The 23,950-nt window shown below is 46.3% G+C and overlaps 1 protein-coding gene across 5 annotated transcripts in view; it reads right to left on the minus strand.

Moving 5' to 3' along the window:
* The window catches only part of ECE1 (endothelin converting enzyme 1), a 4,237,764-nt gene that overhangs the window by 597,239 nt on the left and 3,616,575 nt on the right, over positions 1-23,950 (minus strand). For all 5 annotated transcript variants that reach the window (XM_044063171.1, XM_044063172.1, XM_044063170.1 and 2 more), the window contains one exon: positions 5,266-5,376. In XM_044063171.1, coding sequence (XP_043919106.1) covers positions 5,266-5,376 — 111 coding nt within the window. The remainder of the gene's footprint in view (positions 1-5,265; positions 5,377-23,950) is intronic.

Below are 23,950 nucleotides of genomic sequence, written 5' to 3' on the forward strand. Positions count from 1 at the left end.
CATTTTCTGAATATTAAGTATAAAACTTTAATATCTGGCATTGACTGACTATAAAACTCAGTGATTACCCAAAAAGCAAAATGTTTATCAGAAACTGGATAAAAAAAAGCTAAATCGGGGACAGCGAAGAGGTCTGAGAATCTATGTATTTGCAGAAATTAAGTGCCTGCAAAATTCGCTGGTAAATAAAGAAGTTATGTCTTACCATAACATTCCATCTGAGTTGTTGATCTTCTTCCAGTCATCACTGCTGGGTTCGGTTCCGAGCCCTCTGAACCGAGTTGGCCTTATAGCAAGCTTGCGTGCACCAAAAACTCTAGAGCTAAGCTGCTACCCACAATGCCCTTCACTCAACAGATCAAGTTTGCATGCAACATATAGAAGAAGAAATAAGTCAGAGGCCATCTCTGCGCAGAAACCCTAAGACACCACAAAGACCCAGAAGATCTGCCAGGAACCTTTGGAGGGGGTCAGTGGGAGGGTGTGAGGACTGGAAGATGATCAACAACTCAGATGGAACGTTATGGTGAGATATAACTTCTTTATTTGAAGTTGTTAACCTTCTTCCTATTCATCACTGATGGGACGGAGTCTCCGGCTACTTGGAGAACCTGGGTGGCCCTTATGGAAGAACATTCCTGAGAACCATTGAACCAAAGGCCGCTCTTCCCCTGGAGATCAGATCCAATTTGTAATGCTTGATAAAGTTATGGGGTTTATGGCAGCTGCACAAATGTCATCCATGGAGGCCCTAGAGTGGAAGGCAACTAATGCTGCAATTGCCCTAGTTGCGTGAGCTTTGACTTGGCCAGGTTTAGATCCATCCTTAAGCGAATATGAGAAGGCAATGCAATCGCTGAGCCATTTTGACAAAGTAACTTTCGATACTGCACCTCCCATTCTAGGACCCGCAAAGGAAATGAAAATCTGGTCCGACTTGTGAAAGGATTTAGTTCTGTCCAGATAGAAACGTAATTGTCTATGAACATCCAAGGAATGTAGACAGTATTCCCCTTGTTAGAATAATTTGTGAACACAGGCAGCTCAATGGACTGGTTAATCGAAAAGTCAAAGACCACTTTGGGGAGAAAGGATGGGTTAGTACGAAGTGATACTCTGTCCTTATGAAAAATCAGATAAGGGCTCTTGATACATAATGCTTGTAATTCAGAAATTCGTCTGGCTGAGGTGACAGCCACCAGAAATAAGGATTTCCATGACAGGAATTTTAGATCACATGTCGCAGCAGGCTCAAAAAGGGGGCAGAGAAAGAGACTGCAGAACCCAGGAGATTCCATGCCTCCACTAGCTGCCTGATGGGAGGCCTGCTGTGGAAAATACCCTTGAGGAAAGTCTTGCAAAGGCAAGAGGAAATAAGCGGGACTCCATCTGAACCGTTATGGAAGTTGGAAACAGCTGCTAGATGGACTCGAATGGTGGAAGCTGACACCCCATTGTCGAACAATTCAGCCAGGTAATGAAGAATAGTGGCTACGAGGGCCGAGAACGGATCTAGCTTCCGATTATGTGACCAAATAGAGAATCTTTTCCATTTGTCCCTGTAAAGTTTCCTGGTGGATGGTTTATGAGGCCAAGATAATATTACGTTCGGGTGAAGAGAGGGTTTCTTGCCTGGCAACTAACGGAAGTGGAGAAACCAAGCTGTCAGCTTGAGAGTGGACAGATTCGGGGGAGTTAGACCTTGTGGGTGAGATATAAGATCCTGACAAGTGTCTAGAAACCAAGGAGGTTGTAGCAGATGAGGTTGGAGGAAGGGAAACCATACTTGACAAGGCCAGAACGGGGCAATGAGGATCACTTTTCTTCTCAACCAAATATCTTTCCTTAGAACAAGAGGAATCAGAGGAATTGGAGGATAAGCATAAAAGGAGACCCGTGGGCCAATCGTGAATCAAGGCGTCTCTCTCTGTTGACTCCCCGAGAGGGGGAAAGAGGGCAAAGTAGCTGCTGCATTTTGTGTTTGAGGGGGAGGAGAAAAGGTCGCAGCATGGCTGGCCCCAACGGCTGAAAATTTCCACCACCACACTCTGGTTGAGAGACCACTTGTGAGGACTGAGAATGCATCTGCTTAGCCTGTCTGCAATCACGATGGAGCTCCCAGGGATATGCTTTGTGATCAGAAAGCAGTTGGAAGCTATCGCCCTCTGCCAGATTCTCATGGCTTCGCGACATAGGGGGTAGGATTTGGTCCCTCCCTGTATGTTTATGTACCAGATTTCGGACATGTTGCCCGACTGGACAGCAATTATTCTAGACGGAAGGAGCGGATGGAAAGCTTGCAACGCCAATAGCACTGCTATTAACTCCAGGACATTGATATGCAAGTTGACCTCTAACATTGGACCACGTGCCTTGGACTAACTTTCCCTAGAAGTGGCTCCCCACCCCATCATGGAAGCATCCGTGGTCACCGTGGCGCTGGGCTGGGGAGCCTGGAAGGGATGACACCAATGATTTTTGTCTGTATTCATCCACCAGAGGAGATCTTGTTTGCAAGTGTTGGTGATGACAATCTGTGAGCTCAGGGGATGAAGAGTGGGTATCCACTGGGCCTGAAGGAGCCATTGTAGTAATCACATGTGCAGTCTGGCTAGGAGAACAATAGGGATGGCTGCAGCCATAGACCCCAGGGCCTGGAGAACTTCCCTTGCAGACACCTTTCTTCGACATAGTATCACTTGAACCTGTACCCTTAGTCTCTGAAGCCTGTGAAGGGGAAGAGAGATCAGGCTTGACTGGGTGTTGAATATTGCTCCTATGAATTCCAATTGTTGTGAGGGTTGAAGGTTGGATTTCTCCCAGTGTATGGTAATGCCCAGCAACACCGATAGAACCAGGGTATAGCAGAGGGCCCTGACCAGTAGACGCTTGGTGGGAGCGTAGAGGAGCCAATTGTCTAGGTATGGAAACCTGGAATCCCTGAAGTCTCAGATGAGCTGTTACCACTGCAAGGCATTTCGTGAACACTCTGGGGGGGCTGTGGAGAGACCGAAAGGCAGTGCTCTAATTTGGTAGTAATTGGCTCCCAACCGGAAGAGGAGGTGGCTCCTGAAGTGCTTGTCCATCTTGATATGGTAATACGCATCCCGGAGATCTAGTGAGCACATTCACACATCCTCCTGCTGAAAGGGAAGAATGGATTGAATCGTGACCTTGCGGAACTTGGTTTGAACTACCGATTTGTTTAGTTAGCTGAGATCCAGAATCGGCCTCCAGTCCCCTGTCTTCTTGATCCGCACTAATCTGGGGGGGACCTGTTAGATGGGTCGTTTTTGACATAGCTTTAATTTTTCGGAAGCTGCCTCCTCCCTTTGACTGGGTGGAACATCGGGAAGGGATTTCAGAGGTCTTGGATAAGATATTAGAGGAATGTGGTAGCCTGTGGTAATGATTCGCTGAACCCACTGATCGTTTGTAATACAACGCCAGGCAGCTTGGTGCAGGGAAAAACGCACCCTGACTGCTTCCAAAGGAAAACAATCGGGCAGCGCTTCAGCAGCGCTGATACAGTCTACCGGAGAAGAAATCTCTGGAGCCCTGGTTCTGGGGACCCCCTCTGCTCCGAAAGGGGCATCTTCCATTACTGGAACCCCCTCTGCATCTGTGGGAGTCCTCACCATGTGCGTCACAGAAAGGACCTTGAGACTTCTTGTGCCACATCTTCCTGCTCCTCTGATTCCTGAAGAAGGAATGCTGAGGTTTGTAAAAGCGTAGGCCTACGGCAGACAAGGTCTTCCCGTCTTGCTTGCACCTGGCTAATGTATCCTTGACCTTAGCACTGAACAGAGCTGATGGCTCAATAGGGGCATTTAAAAAGGAAGACTTGGAGTCTGCAAGGTCACAAACGTGCATCCAGGCGTGGCGTCTCATGACTTTGCCTGCACCCGCAGCTCTGGCCACTGCTTCGGTTGCGTGTGACAGCAACCTCATGGATGAATTGGATATTGACTCTAGGGTGGCAAGTTTATCTCGTGCTCCATCCGATACTTGGCCCGCAAGGGTTCTGGAGAGTTCAGAGATAAGATCTCTCTGGAGCCTCGTAAAATGTGCCAAAAAGGTGATGAAAGCAGGCCCTTCAGAATCAATTTATTCCGACGTTCATTCAGCATCCGCTGACTGAAGCTAGCACAAATATCAACATGGGGGTTTCACCGACAAATGTGGAACCCCCAAACAGTACACACTCTTCATGAAGGTAGCTATTCGGAAGTTTACCACTGCAAGAAGAGCAGTGTTTAAACCCCGTAGTTCCCTTCTTCTCAGACATAATAGTGAACACTCACACAAAAAGGTAAGAGTGAGGAAAGTGAAGAAAGTGAAAATACCAACAATGGCACGAAAGGGATACCTATGGGTAGAGATGAGTACAGAAAGATATCAAAGAACAAACAACTAACGAGAAAATATTTTCACAAAAACTTGTAAATATACAAGATAAATCACTTAGTTGGAGAGCTCGGTGAAACGCTGCTACATGGCTGTGCGGCAAACAAGATCTGAGGCAATTGAGTGAAGGGCATTGTGGGTAGCAGCTTAGCTCGAGAGTTTTTGGTGCACCCAAGCTTGGTATAAGGCCGACTCGGTTCCGAGGGCTCAGAACCAAACCCATCAGTGATGAACAGGAAGAAGATTAACAACTTCACATGTTATGTTTTCATTAACCACAACTGCTTATCCAACTACCAACCAAGTTTTGGTCAGCTCTGCCTGCATCTTTCTCATCTCTGTACTTTTCTACAAGAATATATTTTAGACACACTGCGCTATTCTCTTCATGCGTTTTCCTTTCCCTTTTTTGTATTTAGTATCTGTCTCCTTCATACACATACTGCTTTGCACTCGAGAGTACCCACTCTGTCTCTGCCATACTTGTCTTTGACAAACCAACTGCTCATGCCAGATGGTGTCAGGTATCACTCACTTCTGCTTGTAAATAATGAAATCCCAAGGTAAAGACTTGGAAAGAATTTATGAATAGATGCAATGAAAATTATTTTCTTGATAAGATGGGAAGTGTTCTGTCATAACAACATGGCTTTGTTGCTACGGTAGACAAAAATGCCCTCTCCCCATATCTGGCACAGTAACATGTGGCAGAGCTGCAGCTGTCTGATTCACTCCTTACATAAAAAAGCAATCACAGCCACTTTCTTCAACCTTTAAGCTAATCACATCCTTTTATCTAAAATCTTAAAAAAGAGAAATGCATATATTTCTACAGAGAAAGCAAAGAAGAAGTCATACTTAGGGTAGGTGCTGGCATAAAATGGCACCTGGAGAATTCCTGCAGGAAAAACAATCTCATTCTTGGTGGGTGAATAGTAGGCATTCACTGTTGGCGGGGTCATACTCCACCTGGAAAAGAAGATGGAAGGAAAACAGTTAACTGTATGAGTAGCTAATCAACAATGGTAACCGCAGTACTTTGTCAACTGTCTAAAACAGAGCCAAAATTAAGCTGCAGCAGCATCAGGGAAAAAAAAAAGAAGTTATGTACTCACCATAACGTTCCACCTGAGGTACTTCATTTGTCTGCAACCTGTGGGTATCGGATCCAATCTCGGATCCGAGCCGGCAGCTTCACAAGCTACAAGATCCAAGCTCCTAGCTCCTCCCCCTACCCATAATCCCCTGCCACTAACTGTATTACCTCAGATCGATTTTACCCAATCTTAGTCATAACCTCGACAGAGGTATACTGAAGACCTAACCTCCAGACAGTAAAATTTCAGGTGACCAGAAGAAAACCCGAGAAAAGGTTAGGGGGATGGCAGGGAGGGATGGTTGCAGACAAATGAAGTACCTACTCAGATGGAACGTTATGGTGAGTACATAACTTCTTTATCTGAAGTAGTTACTTCATTTGCTCTGCAACCTGTGGGACAGAGTCCCCAGCTACCTAGACAATAAACTTGGGTGGCCTTATGGAAGGATATTCCGAAGCACCGCGGAGCCAAAAGAAGCCCTACTTCTCCATATCATATCCAGTTTATAATGAGAAATGAACGTATGAGAAGAGGACCAGGTAGCTGCTGAACATACGTCGTCCAAAGGAACCCTGGACCAGAAAGCTGCTGAGGTGGCGATGGACCGGGTAGAATGAGCGTGCACTCCCATAGGAGCTGGTTTGCCCGAAGATACATACCCCTGAACTATACATTGACAAATCCAATTTGCTAGGGTCACTACTTTAGAAATGGCCTTTCCCCTGGCTGATTTTGCAAAGGACACAAACAACTGATCAGACTTGCAAAAATCCTTAGTTCTGTGCAAGTAAAAACATAGTTGCCTGTGTACGTCCAGTTTGTGCAATATGTACTCCCCCTTATTCTGAAAATTTGGAAAGAACACGGGCAAATTGATTGATATTAGATTCCGAAGCCACCTTAGGTAAGAAAGATGGGTTAGTCCTGAGAGACACTCTATCCCTGTGAAAAATGAGATAAGGGGGTTTCATACACAGTGCTTGGAGCTCCGAAACCCTCTTGGCAGAAGTAATAGCTACCAAAAAAGCCATTTTCCAGGACAAGAATTTTAAAGGAATCGAGGCTGCAGGCTCAAAGGGCAGACTCATCAGGGCTTGCAAGACTAGTGTCAAATCCCATGGGGGCACCACCGTTTTCACAGGAGGCTTCAAGAGAAAGATGCCTCGCAAGAAAGTTTTGCATAACTTTGTGGATGCAAATAACCCTAGTCCATCTCCCACATGAAAATGGGAAATGGCTGCTAACTGCACCTTAACCGTAGAAGCACTTGCTCCCTGCCGAAAAATCAGCAACAGGAAGTCCAAGATTGTCGGAATAGGAACTGTAAAAGGATCCAGGCCCTTGTCTGTTGCCCAGATGGAGAAGCGTTTCCACTTGCTATTATATACTTCCCTGGTAGCCGGCTTATGAGCCGCTACCAGAATGGCCTTCACTGGTGATGAGATACCAGGAGTCCCTGCCATCAGTGGAACTGGATCAATCAAGCCGCAAGCTTGAGGTTTACCAGGTTCAGGGTTTGACATCCTGCGGGATGTGAAATCAGGTCTGGAATGGGTTCCAGTATCTAAGGGGGAGTTAAACTGTGAGGCCACAGGTATGGGAACCAGATCTGGCAAGGCCAGAATGGGGCTATGAGGATAACTTTGCTCCCCAATCGAGAGGCTTTCTGTATGAACTTGGTCATAAGCGGAAGGGGAGGGTAAGCATAAAGAAGACCGGGAGGCCAAGCATGAACTAGAGCGTCTCTGGGAGTCTCCCCCTTGGGGGGGGAAGTATTGCGAAATACTTGCTGCATTTTGTGTTTAATGGAGAAGCAAAAAGATCGCAGTGAGGCCAACCCCACTTGCGGAAGATCTGCTTCGCAACTGATGGATTGAGAGACCACTCGTACGGAGTGAGAATTATCCAACTCAGTTTGTCGGCTAATATGTTGGACCGTCCCGGAATGTGCTTTGCTACTAGAAAGCGGTTGGTGGATATTGCCCATTCCCACACACTCATAGCTTCTCGACAAAGGGGATAAGACCTGGTTCCTCCCTGTTTGTTTATGTACCAGACTACAGACATATTGTCTGCCTGGATTGCAATAGTCCCCAGAGGTAGAAGGTCGTGGAGAGCTTGCAACGCTAGAAGCACCGCCCTCATCTCTAGGACATTGATATGCAGAGCGGTCTCTAGGGAAGTCCACGTGCCTTGGACGGTTCTGCCCGAACAATGCCCCCCCCACCCGAGGCGTGAAGCATCCGTGGTCAACGTGGCTTGGGGCGGGGGAATCACAAGGGGTCTCCCTTGCCTCAGCTCTCGAGAGTGAAGCCACCAAAGAAGGGAGTCTCTGCAAACTCTGCTCAGTGGGATTGGAGAGCTTAACGGGTGGAGTAATAGCGACCACTGAACCTGGAGGGTCCATTGTAAAATCCGAATTCGCAGGCATGCATGAAGGGATAGACCAATTGCCGCTGCCATATCAGGACTAACTCCGCCGCAGGAGCCTGGCTCTGAAGAAGAGTAAGCACCTGAAGCGACAAGCTGCTCAGCCTGTCCGACGTCAGAAAGGCTCGAGAAGTACGGGTATCCAATCTGGCCCCTATGAACTCTAATACTTGTACGGGGTGAAGGAAGGATTTTTGAAGATTCACTGACATGCCTAGACTCTGGGCAAGAATCAGAGCGTAATCTCTTGCAACGCAGAGTTGATGCCTGTTGGCGGCGGTAAGGAGCCAGCCGTCTAGGTACAGGAAAACCTCAATGCCCTGAAGTCTCAAGTGGGCTGCAACCACTGCCATGACCTTGGTGAACACCCTGGGGACTGAGGTGAGGCCGAACGGAAGAACCCTGAAATGATAATGACTGGCTCCCAGCCGGAAGCGGAGAAACCTTCTGGATCGTCTGTCCATCAATATGTGGTAGTACGCATCCTTGAGGTCTATAGAGAACATCCAGTCGTTCTCCTGCAGCAAGGGGAGAATTGATTGAAGTGTGACCATCCGGAATTTTTCCTTGGGGATGAACAGGTTCAAAGCGGACAAGTCTAGGATGGGTCTTAGGTCCTCCATCTTCTTTGGCACTAAAAAGAACATGGAGTAATAACCCAATCTGGACTGATCTTGGGGGACGGGCTGGATGCCTATTTTTCTTAGCAACTTCGAAACCTCCGAAGCCAATGCCTCCCTCTGATCGGGTGGAACATCGGGGAGGCGTCTGCTTGTAGTGGGAAGGCTTAGGAAGGGAATGGGGTAACCTCTGGATATGACCCGGAGCACCCATTGATCTGTCGTAATGGACTCCCAATTTGACAGATGCTCCGTCAACCGCCCCCCCCCCCCCGACTGCCTCCAGAGATGGACAGACGGGTAAGCCTTCAGGTCTGCTGCGCGTGTCTGTCCGAGAAAGGCTCTCTAGACCCAAAATTACGTGGCCCTCCTCTGCCTCTGGACCGGCATCCACCTTGTCCTCCCCTGCCTCTGGAGGACGAGGGGTCCGAAGCTGGATGGGATTGCTGAGACTTGCGGAACCACAACTTCTTTTGTCCCCTCTGATTCCTTGAGAAGGATCGTTGGGGATTAGAGAAGCGGACCCCGACAGCGTCTTCCCGTCCTTCTCGCTTTGGACCAGCGTTTCGCGAACGGTCTTGCCAAAAAGTGAAGACCCGTCAAAGGGCGCATTCGCGAAGGACGCCTTGAAGGGTTCCGAGAAATCACAAAGGCGGAGCCAGGCGTGACGCCGCAAGACGACCCCGGCTCCGCTGGCCCTCGCGGCTCCCTCCATTGCATGACAGAGTAGCTGCATGGACGTGTTAGAAATGGATTTTAGAGTGGCCATACGAGTCGAAAACACCTGCTTGTCCTCGACCGACATGGACTCAGGGGGGGCTGCAGCGTATTCCTTAATGAAGTCTCGTTGTAGCCTAATGGTATGTGCCATATAATTCAGCACCCTCACTGAGAAGGTCGCTGAAGCAAACATCCACTTCCCAATGCGGTTCAGTGCTCGAGATTCCTTATCCGGCGGGTGGACCGAAGAACTCTCTTGGGCGAGTTTTCTCTTCGTGGCAGCCGCCACCAACATGGCATCGACCGGAGACCCCTTGGCCCACGACTGTTTATCTGATGGGGGGGGCTAAGGACTTTGTCGGGCCGTCACGGGATTGGCTCCACGGTGTCGGGCTCCTTCCATGCCCTGGTAGTAATAAGGTCTACCAGGAGGTCAGCTGGAGGGGACACCCAGGAGGTAGACGGGCCTGCCTCAAACGCCTCCAGGAAGACAGATTCATCCGCGGAAGGTTTTTGGCAGACCACCCCCCTCTAATACGCAACATCTCCATGATGTCTCCGAAGGAGACATCCTCGGGGGGGTGACCTTGGGGAACCTTCCCTTTCATCCAAATCCGTGTCTGTGGTGACGGACTCAGGGGAGTCCAGGTGCCTCCTTTTACACCTCCGTTTATGAGGGACCTCCTCGGTGGGACAGTCCGAGGAGGGCTCGTCAACGGCTTCCTGTTCCTCCACGGTAACAGGCTGGAGGGTTTAGGCAGGCTGTCCCAATGGACAGATGATGGAGGATAGACCCATATGCAGCGGGGGTGTGGGAGGATCCGAAGCCCGGACCGGGGACCTGGAGGATCTCGACAGCACCCTCTCCACTACCTCAAAAGCCGAAGGAGAACTACTCTCCCCAGGCTCCGGGAGCAATCTCCTCAGCTCCGAGGTAGGGACCGGAGTCGGAGCCGATGCGGTCAGATCCGAGAAAGAAGTGTGCTCCGACCTCAGCGGCGCCGAAGACACATCAACTCCCCCGGATCCGACGCTCGGCCCCGAGAACTCGGATCTGAAACACTCGAGGGCATGGTCGGCGAAGCGACCGGAGCTATCGGCGCCGACAAAACCCCGGCTCCAAAAGGGCCCGGATCCGATGACTCCAAAACCCGAAAACGGGTTGGAGAAGGAGTGATCGGAGCAAAGACAGAGGCCGCACTCCCCCCTGAGGGGGGGGGGGGCAAGAGCACCCCCATGTGCATTTGGGTCTGCAGGAATCGTCGCATCATACGATCCATATTGGCTTTGGTCTGGCTCCTGGTTGACCTAGAGGAAGTCGTCGAGGCAGGCCGGGAGGGTCGCCTCGATGACCTCGAGGGAGATCGGTACTCATCCTCCGGCGAAAACTGAGGCAAACGGAGCAGAGAGGGGGAGGATCCGGAAACCCTCGAGGTAGAGCTAGCTAACTTAGATGGCCGGGCTGAGGGTTGAGTCTCAGCCCACCTTTTATGAGACCTATGTCTCTCCTTATCTTTGTGCCTCTTCTCTTTAGAGGAAGAGGCACCAGAGTCCCCCGAATTCAATCCCGAAGCAGGAGGCTGAGTCCCAGGTTGAGCGGGGGGAACGGAAGGCACTGGGGCTGTGGAGACAGCCTGAGCCTTGGAGGGAGAGGAAGAAGCAGCCGAATCCTGGGGAAGCAAGCCCGCCAGGATTAGCTTATTCTTCCTGTCCCTAAGTGCCCGGAGGTTAAAGGCTGCACAGATTTGGCAGTCTGTTGATAAATGAGCCACCCCCAGGCATAAAACGCACTGAGTGTGGCCATCAGCAGGGGAAAGCTTATGGCCACACTCAGTACATTTTGAAAAAAATGGCCTTGGGCCCTTCAGCCATTCTCTACCACAACGCACGCACACCCAAACACTAAGTGGGGGAGGGGGGACACAGAAAAACTAACACTAAACAAAAAAAGGGAAACTATTTAACAAACTATACTGGCTATAGGTCTCTGAACACACACACACACACACACACACACACACACACACACACACACACACACACACACACACACACACACACACACACCACAATCAACACTAAGAAAAGGCTTTTTCTGAGAAAAAAAGGAACAATCTCACCAGTCAGCTAAGGAGCTCTTCAAAAAGTAGCTGTCTACAGCCGTGGCAAAAACGATCTGAGGTAATACAGTTAGTGGCAGGGGATTATGGGTAGGGGGAGGAGCTAGGAGCTCGGATCTTGTAGCTTGTGAAGCTGCCAGCTCGGATCCGAGATCGGATCCGATACCCACAGGTTGCAGAGCAAATGAAGTAACTACTTCAGATCTGTAGTTAAGCTCATATGTAAGATTCAGCATTATGAATAGATCCTCTTAGGACCAATAACCTGGCCCACTACATTACCATTGCAAGAATCAGAGTCAAACTCATACCATACATTTCGGCCACAAAACCAGGACAGAAATACAAAAGGAGGGGGAGTATCCATATTCATCAAGGATATCCACACCTCCAGCTTAGTGGCACAGCACGATGCTTCCGAGATCATACATGTGCAACTAACAATGGGCAAAACTACTATTCAACTTATAGCTTGCTACAGATCACCCATGTCCCAGGACACCCACTCCGCATTCCTGGAAACACTGGGAAACATAAAGGTCCTACCAAACACCCTGATAATGGGTGATTTCAATTACCCAAACATTAAATGGAAGAACTACTCAAGTACAAACTCCCTTGCCCAACATTTCCTAGAATTTATAAACTCAAATGCCCTGGATCAACTGGTCAACACCTCCACCAGAGGTGACAACATATAGGACCTGGTCATCACCAACATGGGCAACTGGTGTTCCACACCGGCGGTCAACCCCTCACTGGTTAGATCTGACCATAAACTAATCACTCTGGATATCCACATTCCGCCACCACCACCACCGGTCAAAGAAACTACCCTGAAAAATTTTTCAAAAGCAGACTTCACGTTACTTAAGACTGAGGTGGGTAGTTTCAAAGCCCCATGTTAAAGGATAATGTTGTCCAAGCTGCAAAATCCTTTACTAATGCACTCTACAGGTACCTGCAAGAATGCATGGATCGTGCTATCCCAAATAAAACCAAGACTCACTCCTCCAAGAAAAGGAAACCAGTTTGGTGGACCCCTGCCATAAACAAGCTATACAATAGGAGGAAACTAGTACAGAAAAGAGTAAAATCCCAAGAAGGGAAAACATCACTGATTAGTATCAGCAAGAAACTACATTCCCTCATAAAATCATCCAAGGCTAGCTTTGAAAGAAAAATTGCCATGGACTCAAAAGATAACCACACGGTATTCTTTAGCTATGTCAATAATCTAAGTGAAAATTCTCAGATCTGCTCAGAGTTAGTGCAGAATGTCACAAAATACACTGAACCGACCGATATAGCCAACATCCTGGTAGACAGGTTCAGTGCAAACTTCATTCCCCTCTCACCTCCAAAAGGGCCCATTACTATACCAGAAGAATGTAGTGCCCCTGAAATCACAGGGTCTCAGGTTAAAACAGCCCTCTCCAAAGCCAAAAACACAGCATCAATGGGACCGGACGGTGTCCCAGGCTGCGTCTTACTCAAGCTCAAAGATGAACTAACCCCTTACCTAAACACACTGTTTAAACTCAGCCTCTCCGCAGGCTACATGCCTACAGAGTGGCGCACAGCAACGGTTATTGCACTCCAGAAAGGTGGATCCACAACGGACCCCGGGAACTATCGCCCTATAAGCCTGACTAGCTTGGTCTGAAAAGCTATGGAGCGCATCATCATGGATCTCACTAACAGAGACATTGGAAACCTCCAAACACTGGACCCTACGCAGTTCGGCTTTGTTAAGGGCAGATCATGCCTCCTAAACCTGTTGGACTTCTTTGAGACAGGTACCAAGGCTATAGACGAGGGAAAGGTGTTCCACACAGCCTACCTAGACCTTGCAAAGGCCTTCGACACCATTCCCCACTTGTATTATAGACAAGCTCACCAGCCTGAACATAAACCCCTACGTCACGAGATGGGTTGCCAACTGGCTCACGGACAGAAACCACATGGTAAGAGTTGCGGGAGCTAGGTCTGACTCTAAACCGCTTACAAGTGGCATTCCCCAGGGCTCGGTCCTAGGACCCCTCCTGTTCAGCATATACTTCTCAGAGGTACAGCACAGGACTATGGCTGACCAAGTTTGCAGACGACTGCAAACTAGGGGCTATAATTGACTCTCCGGCTGACACAAACATCTTCCAAAAGGGACTCACTGAGACAGATACCTGGTGTCAAACCCATGGCCTCAAGCTAAATGCCAAAAAGTGCAGAGTCATCCCCTACAAAAAAAACAAAGTACCCACAAACTAACACATAGGTGGTAGCCCCCTAAATACGGAAGATTTAATAAGGGATCTGGGGACCCAAGTAGATAGTAACCTCTCCTTTGATAATCACATTGCCAAAGTGGTTAGAAAATCCTTCTATGTGGCCCACCTAATCACAAAAGGGTTTGCATCCAGATCAAAAGAGGTCATTGGGCCTCTCTATGCATCAACTCATCAGACCCATCATAGAGTACAATGCCCCAACTTTGGGATGCACCTTACAAGACACCTGCAATAACTGGAAAGACCACAGAAGTGCCTCACCAACAGGATCAGTGGCCTCAAGCAGATGCCCTATGCAGCTCGACAGAAAAAACTCCAGCTGTACTCGGTTGCATACCACCTACTCAGAGGTGATCTCTGCCTGACATACAAGGCCATGTCCAACCCAGAATTGATGGACATGCTCCACCTAAAGAAAACCATATCCCCTCGAGCCACACACTCCAGAGATCTAAATGTCACCACAACAATAAATAGGACATGCTGGTGGGATAGATTCCTGTCCCAGAGACTTGCCATGCTCTGGAACAAGATTCCAATCTACATTAGGCAGAGCTCCTCGCTAACCCTCTTCAAGAGAAACTTTGGCGAGTGGACGGGAAACAAAGTTTATCCCGGTGATGACTTCAATGGCTCTGTCGGACAGAGGCACAGGGAACTAATCTAAGGGGGCGGTGAAAGCCAACATATTCCGGCTAGGCTTATAAATGCCTTTGGGCAGACAGCCTAGTACCTACCTATGAACCTATGAATTAGTATAGGTCTGCACTACACCTTCAGTGTTTCAGGAAATTAATTAGTGTTTGAATGAGTACACAGAGGATGAACATAGCAAAGTTATCTGGTTGAAATGTTACAGCAGGGTTCTCAGAAGGTAACTTACTCCCATCCTACACCAAAAATAAAACCCCATCGCCAGAATCCTCCAGCTGTTCCATGTACTGCTGACGACACAGTGCACAGCGCCACCTCGTGGCCTTCAGTCCTTCTACACTTTTTCTTCTCTCTCTTTTTTAATATTCTTGCCATGGCTTGTACTACTACTGTAGCAACGCCCACACATAAGAGAGAGGAAACACTCTACTGGAAGCTGTTTCCAGCTTAACCTAAATGCTTCTAATGCTCATTTTATAATTTTCTGCAAGTGTGGTTTGTTTTCTAAAGATGCCTAGCTGCCTGTGTGACAGAAACAAATGTAAAATAAATGAAAAAAAGTTTTCATTTGCTCGTGCTTCCTGTCGCACATTAACTACTTCCTTCTTCATGACTACATACACAGACATATGTGTGTGTGCACTCATGTGTATGTGTGTATATATAAATATATATATATATAAAACTGTGCGTATGTGGATTCATTTTAGATCACAGAATTCCCGAAAACTCGAAACCTATATGGTCGAGACCATATGATCGAGTTTTCAGAAACTCGAAACTCTAAATGAATGAAGTAAAAAAAAAATGTTTCTACAGGGGGACAAACCCTCCTGCACCCCCCCCCCGTGTGGGGGAGGGGCTGTGCCCCCCACACCCTCCTACTTAAATATACCAACTCCCAAGATCACACGACAGTGAAGAAAAGGGAAATCTCCCATTCCGCGCTGTACGCAGAAGCACACAACGGGAGGTTTCCCATGTCCTCGCTGTAGTGCGATCTCGAAGTTGGTATAGCTAAGTAGGGGGATGTGGGGGGTGCCGCAAAAACATTGTTTTTTTTTTTTTTTCATTCACTTTAGAGTTTCGAGTTTCCGAAAACTCGACCATATGGGTTTCGAGTTTTTGGAAATTCGATAATCTAAAGATACACACACACACACACACACACACACACATACATACTAGAGAGTCAATATAGATATACATTGTGTCCATTAGTGTGTGTGGGTATATGTATATCTATACATATATGTGTGCGTTTTTGAATGTGTGTGTATATACAATGGATGTATATATTTGTGTGTGTGTGCATGTGTATATATAATTACATGTGTGTTTGCATACATTTGTGTAAGCATGCACATAAGTGTCTATGTGAAAACAATGTGGGAAGGGTTCACTACAATTAGCAACTAAACTTTTCTGCTAATAAACAGGATAAGTCCTTGGGAGGGAATATGTTGTATTATAGATGAGCTCAGTGCACTGTCAGACATACAAAAAATGCACTTTCCAGCTGATTTTACTGTATTTGTGCCTTTATTTAGCTTTTTGAGGCACATCCTTAATGTGCTCAGTTGCATTTAATCTGCTGCATTCATTACTGCTCGTCAGTAGCCTGATTATAATACAACTGCCATTCTACATCTTTTACTTCCAATTTAAGCACTTGGGCACCAAACTACTTATCTTATATTAGGAAGGTTTGTGGTCTACACTCTTGGGTCAGGAAAGGATAGCTTATGCCCTTCTGAGCTGGGAAATGCTGGTGTAAGTCTTATTTTGCCTTTACTGATTGGCTAGAGGGTTAGCTTGTTTAAAATTTGAATCTCTGTGCCACAGGTGTTTGGTGACCATGCTACTTGAGAAGTGTGTTGCTAGTTTCCGATAAACTCTACAAAAGCTAAGACTTAACATTAACACATCCACTATTTCAGCACTTGTTTTCTTGTGTTGATTATCTGCACTTTTTGACCTTTTTTACAGTCTTCAGTTAGAACTGCTTTAGTGCATCTTTAGTGAGAGTAGAGGGGACTGAAGTCATTTTTGGCCAGGACTATGCAAAGGAAGGAAGTGTGTGCTGTTTTTTATTGGCCTCTCACCCCCTAAATGGCCCATTTCAATACCGGAAGATTGCCAAATTCCGGTAATAACGGCAACACAGGTAAAAAACGCACTCTCCAAAGCTAAGAATACAGCATCCATGGGATCAGATGACATCCCGAGCTGTGTACTACATGAACTACAATACGAACTGGCACCTCACCTAAGTGTCCTGTTTAATCATAGCATCACCTCAGGTTTTGTGCCCACTGAGTGGCGCAGAGCTACAGTTATCCCATTCCACAAGGGGGGAATCCACCTTGGATCCCAAAAACTACCGTCCCATCAGTCTGACAAGCCTTATCTGCAAGGCCATGGAGTGTATTATCATGGAACTTATAAACAAAGACATTGGCAACCTTCAAACACTGGACCCCACCCAGTTTGGGTTCGTGAAGGGCCGATCTTTTCTCCTGAACCTGACTGACTTCCTCGAATCAGTCTCCAGAGCCATGGACAAGGGTAAGGTGGTCCGCACAGCCTATCTAGACCTTGCCAAGGTCTTTGACACCATCCCCCACTCTGGAATCATAGATAAACTTACTAAGCTGGGCATTAATCCCTATGTCACCCAATGGGTTGCTTACTGATAGAACCCACACTGTAAAAGTAGCCGACTCCAAATCCAGCTCCAGACAAGTGACAAGTGGAGTACCTCAGGGTTCAGTCCTGGGACCACTCTTGTTTGGCATCTACTTCTCTGAAGTACAGGCCAACACTAAGGGACTCTGGATAACAAAGTTTGCAGATGACTGCAAACTGGGAGCCGTTATTGAATCCCCAAATGATGTGGATACTCTACAAAAGGGCCTTCCAGAAACAGATGCTTAGTGCCAGAGCCATGGGCTCAAGCTCATTGCCAAGAAATATATAGTTATCCCCTTTGGGAAAAAACATGTATCCATGAATTACCATATAGGTGGCAGCACACTAAACACCGAAAGTGTGATAAGAGACTTAGGGACACAGGTGGACAGTGGTCTCACCTTCGATAACCACATCGCCACAACAATCAGGAAATCCTTCTATGTGGCACACCTCATCACTAAAGGCTTTTCATCCAGAAAAAGGGAGGTCATTGTCCCACTGTACTCATCCCTCATTAGACCCATTATAGAATGCAATGCCCCATTTGGTATGTACCTCTCAAGATATCTACAACTGGAAAGGCCGCAGAAATACCTCACTAAAGGAATCACAGGCCTAAAGCAGATGCCCTATGCTGACCACCTTAAACTCCAGCTATACTCTGTCGCATATCGTCTACTCAGAGGCGATCTTTGCTTAACATACAAGGCCATGTCAAACCCAGAGCTGTTGGACATGCTACACTTAAAGAAATCCCAATCCCTCAGAGCCACACGCTCCAGGGATCTAAACCTTGTCATCACAATAAACAAAACATGATGGAGGGATAAGTTCCTGACCAAGAGACTCCCCAGACTCTGGAATATATTGCCCATACATGTCAAGCTGAGTGCCTCTTTGGTCCTCGTCAAAAAAAAACCTTGACAATTGGATGGGAGAAAGGAAATTCACCCCGGGGATCACGTCAGTCGCCCTGCTAGACACAGGTCCAGGGAAGTAAATAGTGTGGGAAGAAATAGCCAGGGAATTACTATGGCTAGGCTTGTGTAGGCCATAGGGCTGATAGCCTAGTACCAACCTATGAGCCACAGGGTCTTTTTTTTAATCAAATCTCTTCTGCTATTTAAGTGTTACAGTTGCACAATGCTCGACTCATAACCTATGGGCAAGCTAAGACTTGCATTACCATATCCACTGTTTCGGCACTTGTTTTTGTCACAGCTGCATTATATATTCTATACTGAATATTGAACCCCCACCCCCTTTTTTATATAGTCTTTAGTCAGAACTGCTGCGCTCTGTGCAGTGGCATCTAGAAGTAATTTGTATAGATGCCAATATCTCTCGCAGTGTAATTCTCCCTTGTGATGAGTAATACTCTAATCTCTCACAGTGTAAGTTTCCCTTAAAATACCCTTACTGTCTGGACTTTTTCTTTTTTTTAAATAGTAAACCATCTAGCTTGCACATAAATTATTGTTGTGTATCAAGTGCGTTGTCTTATTGACAATTCAGTATTTAAATTTCCCTCAATCCTCACTAGGAGATCAGCAGTCATGGATATGCACTTCCCAATGCTCTCTGTGGCCAATCTGGTTGAGATGGATATTCTGAGGCTTTGTAGCAATTGCCTCATGTACACTGACAACCCACTTATTCTTAATAAAACAGATAAAGTATGTGAGAGGTGTAACTACACTTTAAATCAAATTACAATCAAAACGAATCCTACCGAGACTGGCAGTGACACTTGCACCATGCCTACTGCACAGGGTAAAGACCCTCCACATAAAACTACTTATGCTGAGGCACTTAAAGGTAAGCTTCCTACAACACTAAAACCTCCTGCACAGAACAGTCAAGGAAAAGGTCCTCAGCCATCACGTAAACCCTCATTTAAACCACCACCCAAAGCTACATATAGTAACACTGTATCCAATGTCTCCACTGCTAAGACTAAGTCAAAACCAGCACACAGCCAATCTTCCTGGTCACTGATGATTCTATAGGGAGGTACACCGATGTGCTCCCTTCACAAGACCGAGTAAGTAGTATGTCACAGTTAGCTGCCTTTCTGGGGCTAGGATCCATCAAGTCACACAGGCACTCAAGTTATTAAACCAGAGATACCAGTATGACACAGTCCATGTGTCCTGCCCTCAAAAATCTAGTACATCACTCAGCCAAAAGGCCTCTTAGATCATCAAGCAAACTACTACTAGAAGTCACCAACAGCTACAATAGTTTTGGAGATGCACTATATAGTAGTTCAGTGGCTAAAAAATAGAACTCTGTCCCCACTAGCATTCAAAACACATCATCCAAAGCCTCCTTTAAAGACCTCATCAGGCAACACCTCAAGCAAAGTTGGCAGTGCCATGATTGCTCCCCAGGCTAGTGAAAGCGGATAACATATACATACTAAATCTAGAGCACTTGATAATAGTTTTCAATCTTACTCATAAACACTGGCTAATCTACAATGTATGCACTGTACCTGTGTACTATATATGTATTCTACCTATGTTCCAAATTTCAGCTGTACACCACAAATCTATTAATTACCTTTATTTTTAAAATTAATATTTTTTTTGTTTGTTCTCTCCACTGTAACTGTTCATGTGCCGCATACCACTGTAAAAACATGTCTCTTGTAATTTGTGTGTATACTGATAACGTCTAAATAACTAAATGTGTCTGTAATTTTTCTTTGTGGAGCTTTTCTCCCCAGGCCTCTGCTGAAAAAGGGCCTTTTCGGCTCAGTCAGACACCCCCGGTTAACAAATGTAAAATAAATAAAATGTGGGTGCTAACCTGAAACACACCTCCCTTGACTACATGAAGCAACAAATAATTGTGCTCACTGACTGTGTGCCTCAGGCAGGTATGAGCTTAGCACTGAGCAGCATACTACCTTCTCCAAGGATGATACCATGTTACCAACATAAAATCTCAGGCAGGTATGAGCTTAGCACTGAGCAGCATACTACCTTCTCCAAGGATGATACCATGTTACCAACATAAAATCTCAGGCAGGTATGAGCTTAGCACTGAGCAGCATACTACCTTCTCCAAGGATGATCCCATGTTACCAACATAAAATCTCAAGCAGGTATGAGCTTAGCACTGAGCAGCATACTACCTTCTCCAAGGATGATACCATGTTACCAACATAAAATCTCAGGCAGGTATGAGCTTAGCACTGAGCAGCATACTACCTTCTCCAAGGATGATACCATGTTACCAACATAAAATCTCAGGCAGGTATGAGCTTAGCACTGAGCAGCATACTACCTTCTCCAAGGATGATACCATGTTACCAACATAAAATCTCAGGCAGGTATGAGCTTAGCACTGAGCAGCATACTACCTTCTCCAAGGATGATACCATGTTACCAACATAAAATCTGAGGCAGGTATGAGCTTAGCACTGAGCAGCATACTACCTTCTCCAAGGATGATACCATGTTACCAACATAAAATCTCAGGCAGGTATGAGCTTAGCACTGAGCAGCATACTACCTTCTCCAAGGATGATCCCATGTTACCAACATAAAATCTCAGGCAGGTATGAGCTTAGCACTGAGCAGCATACTACCTTCTCCAAGGATGATACCATGTTACCAAGATAAAATCTCAGGCAGGTATGAGCTTAGCACTGAGCAGCATACTACCTTCTCCAAGGATGATCCCATGTTACCAACATAAAATCTCAGGCAGGTATGAGCTTAGCACTGAGCAGCATACTACCTTCTCCAAGGATGATCCCATGTTACCAAGATAAAATCTCAGGCAGGTATGAGCTTAGCACTGAGCAGCATACTACCTTCTCCAAGGATGATACCATGTTACCAACATAAAATCTCAGGCAGGTATGAGCTTAGCACTGAGCAGCATACTACCTTCTCCAAGGATGATACCATGTTACCAACATAAAATCTCAGGCAGGTATGAGCTTAGCACTGAGCAGCATACTACCTTCTCCAAGGATGATACCATGTTACCAACATAAAATCTCAGGCAGGTATGAGCTTAGCACTGAGCAGCATACTACCTTCTCCAAGGATGATACCATGTTACCAACATAAAATCTCAGGCAGGTATGAGCTTAGCACTGAGCAGCATACTACCTTCTCCAAGGATGATACCATGTTACCAACATAAAATCTCAGGCAGGTATGAGCTTAGCACTGAGCAGCATACTACCTTCTCCAAGGATGATACCATGTTACCAACATAAAATCTCAGGCAGGTATGAGCTTAGCACTGAGCAGCATACTACCTTCTCCAAGGATGATACCATGTTACCAACATAAAATCTCAGGCAGGTATGAGCTTAGCACTGAGCAGCATACTACCTTCTCCAAGGATGATACCATGTTACCAACATAAAATCTCAGGCAGGTATGAGCTTAGCACTGAGCAGCATACTACCTTCTCCAAGGATGATACCATGTTACCAACATAAAATCTCAGGCAGGTATGAGCTTAGCACTGAGCAGCATACTACCTTCTCCAAGGATGATACCATGTTACCAACATAAAATCTCAGGCAGGTATGAGCTTAGCACTGAGCAGCATACTACCTTCTCCAAGGATGATACCATGTTACCAAGATAAAATCTCAGGCAGGTATGAGCTTAGCACTGAGCAGCATACTACCTTCTCCAAGGATGATACCATGTTACCAACATAAAATCTCAGGCAGGTATGAGCTTAGCACTGAGCAGCATACTACCTTCTCCAAGGATGATACCATGTTACCAACATAAAATCTCAGGCAGGTATGAGCTTAGCACTGAGCAGCATACTACCTTCTCCAAGGATGATACCATGTTACCAACATAAAATCTCAGGCAGGTATGAGCTTAGCACTGAGCAGCATACTACCTTCTCCAAGGATGATACCATGTTACCAACATAAAATCTCAGGCAGGTATGAGCTTAGCACTGAGCAGCATACTACCTTCTCCAAGGATGATACCATGTTACCAACATAAAATCTCAGGCAGGTATGAGCTTAGCACTGAGCAGCATACTACCTTCTCCAAGGATGATACCATGTTACCAACATAAAATCTCAGGCAGGTATGAGCTTAGCACTGAGCAGCATACTACCTTCTCCAAGGATGATACCATGTTACCAACATAAAATCTCAGGCAGGTATGAGCTTAGCACTGAGCAGCATACTACCTTCTCCAAGGATGATACCATGTTACCAACATAAAATCTCAGGCAGGTATGAGCTTAGCACTGAGCAGCATACTACCTTCTCCAAGGATGATACCATGTTACCAACATAAAATCTCAGGCAGGTATGAGCTTAGCACTGAGCAGCATACTACCTTCTCCAAGGATGATACCATGTTACCAACATAAAATCTCAGGCAGGTATGAGCTTAGCACTGAGCAGCATACTACCTTCTCCAAGGATGATACCATGTTACCAACATAAAATCTCAGGCAGGTATGAGCTTAGCACTGAGCAGCATACTACCTTCTCCAAGGATGATACCATGTTACCAACATAAAATCTCAGGCAGGTATGAGCTTAGCACTGAGCAGCATACTACCTTCTCCAAGGATGATACCATGTTACCAACATAAAATCTCAGGCAGGTATGAGCTTAGCACTGAGCAGCATACTACCTTCTCCAAGGATGATACCATGTTACCAACATAAAATCTCAGGCAGGTATGAGCTTAGCACTGAGCAGCATACTACCTTCTCCAAGGATGATACCATGTTACCAACATAAAATCTCAGGCAGGTATGAGCTTAGCACTGAGCAGCATACTACCTTCTCCAAGGATGATACCATGTTACCAACATAAAATCTCAGGCAGGTATGAGCTTAGCACTGAGCAGCATACTACCTTCTCCAAGGATGATACCATGTTACCAACATAAAATCTCAGGCAGGTATGAGCTTAGCACTGAGCAGCATACTACCTTCTCCAAGGATGATACCATGTTACCAACATAAAATCTCAGGCAGGTATGAGCTTAGCACTGAGCAGCATACTACCTTCTCCAAGGATGATACCATGTTACCAACATAAAATCTCAGGCAGGTATGAGCTTAGCACTGAGCAGCATACTACCTTCTCCAAGGATGATACCATGTTACCAACATAAAATCTCAGGCAGGTATGAGCTTAGCACTGAGCAGCATACTACCTTCTCCAAGGATGATACCATGTTACCAACATAAAATCTCAGGCAGGTATGAGCTTAGCACTGAGCAGCATACTACCTTCTCCAAGGATGATACCATGTTACCAACATAAAATCTCAGGCAGGTATGAGCTTAGCACTGAGCAGCATACTACCTTCTCCAAGGATGATACCATGTTACCAACATAAAATCTCAGGCAGGTATGAGCTTAGCACTGAGCAGCATACTACCTTCTCCAAGGATGATACCATGTTACCAACATAAAATCTCAGGCAGGTATGAGCTTAGCACTGAGCAGCATACTACCTTCTCCAAGGATGATACCATGTTACCAACATAAAATCTCAGGCAGGTATGAGCTTAGCACTGAGCAGCATACTACCTTCTCCAAGGATGATACCATGTTACCAACATAAAATCTCAGGCAGGTATGAGCTTAGCACTGAGCAGCATACTACCTTCTCCAAGGATGATACCATGTTACCAACATAAAATCTCAGGCAGGTATGAGCTTAGCACTGAGCAGCATACTACCTTCTCCAAGGATGATACCATGTTACCAACATAAAATCTCAGGCAGGTATGAGCTTAGCACTGAGCAGCATACTACCTTCTCCAAGGATGATACCATGTTACCAACATAAAATCTCAGGCAGGTATGAGCTTAGCACTGAGCAGCATACTACCTTCTCCAAGGATGATACCATGTTACCAACATAAAATCTCAGGCAGGTATG

Source organism: Protopterus annectens, chromosome 2.part1, assembly GCF_019279795.1.
Source record: "Protopterus annectens isolate FY-2018-M chromosome 2.part1, PAN1.0, whole genome shotgun sequence".
Classification (NCBI taxonomy): domain Eukaryota; kingdom Metazoa; phylum Chordata; order Ceratodontiformes; family Protopteridae; genus Protopterus; species Protopterus annectens.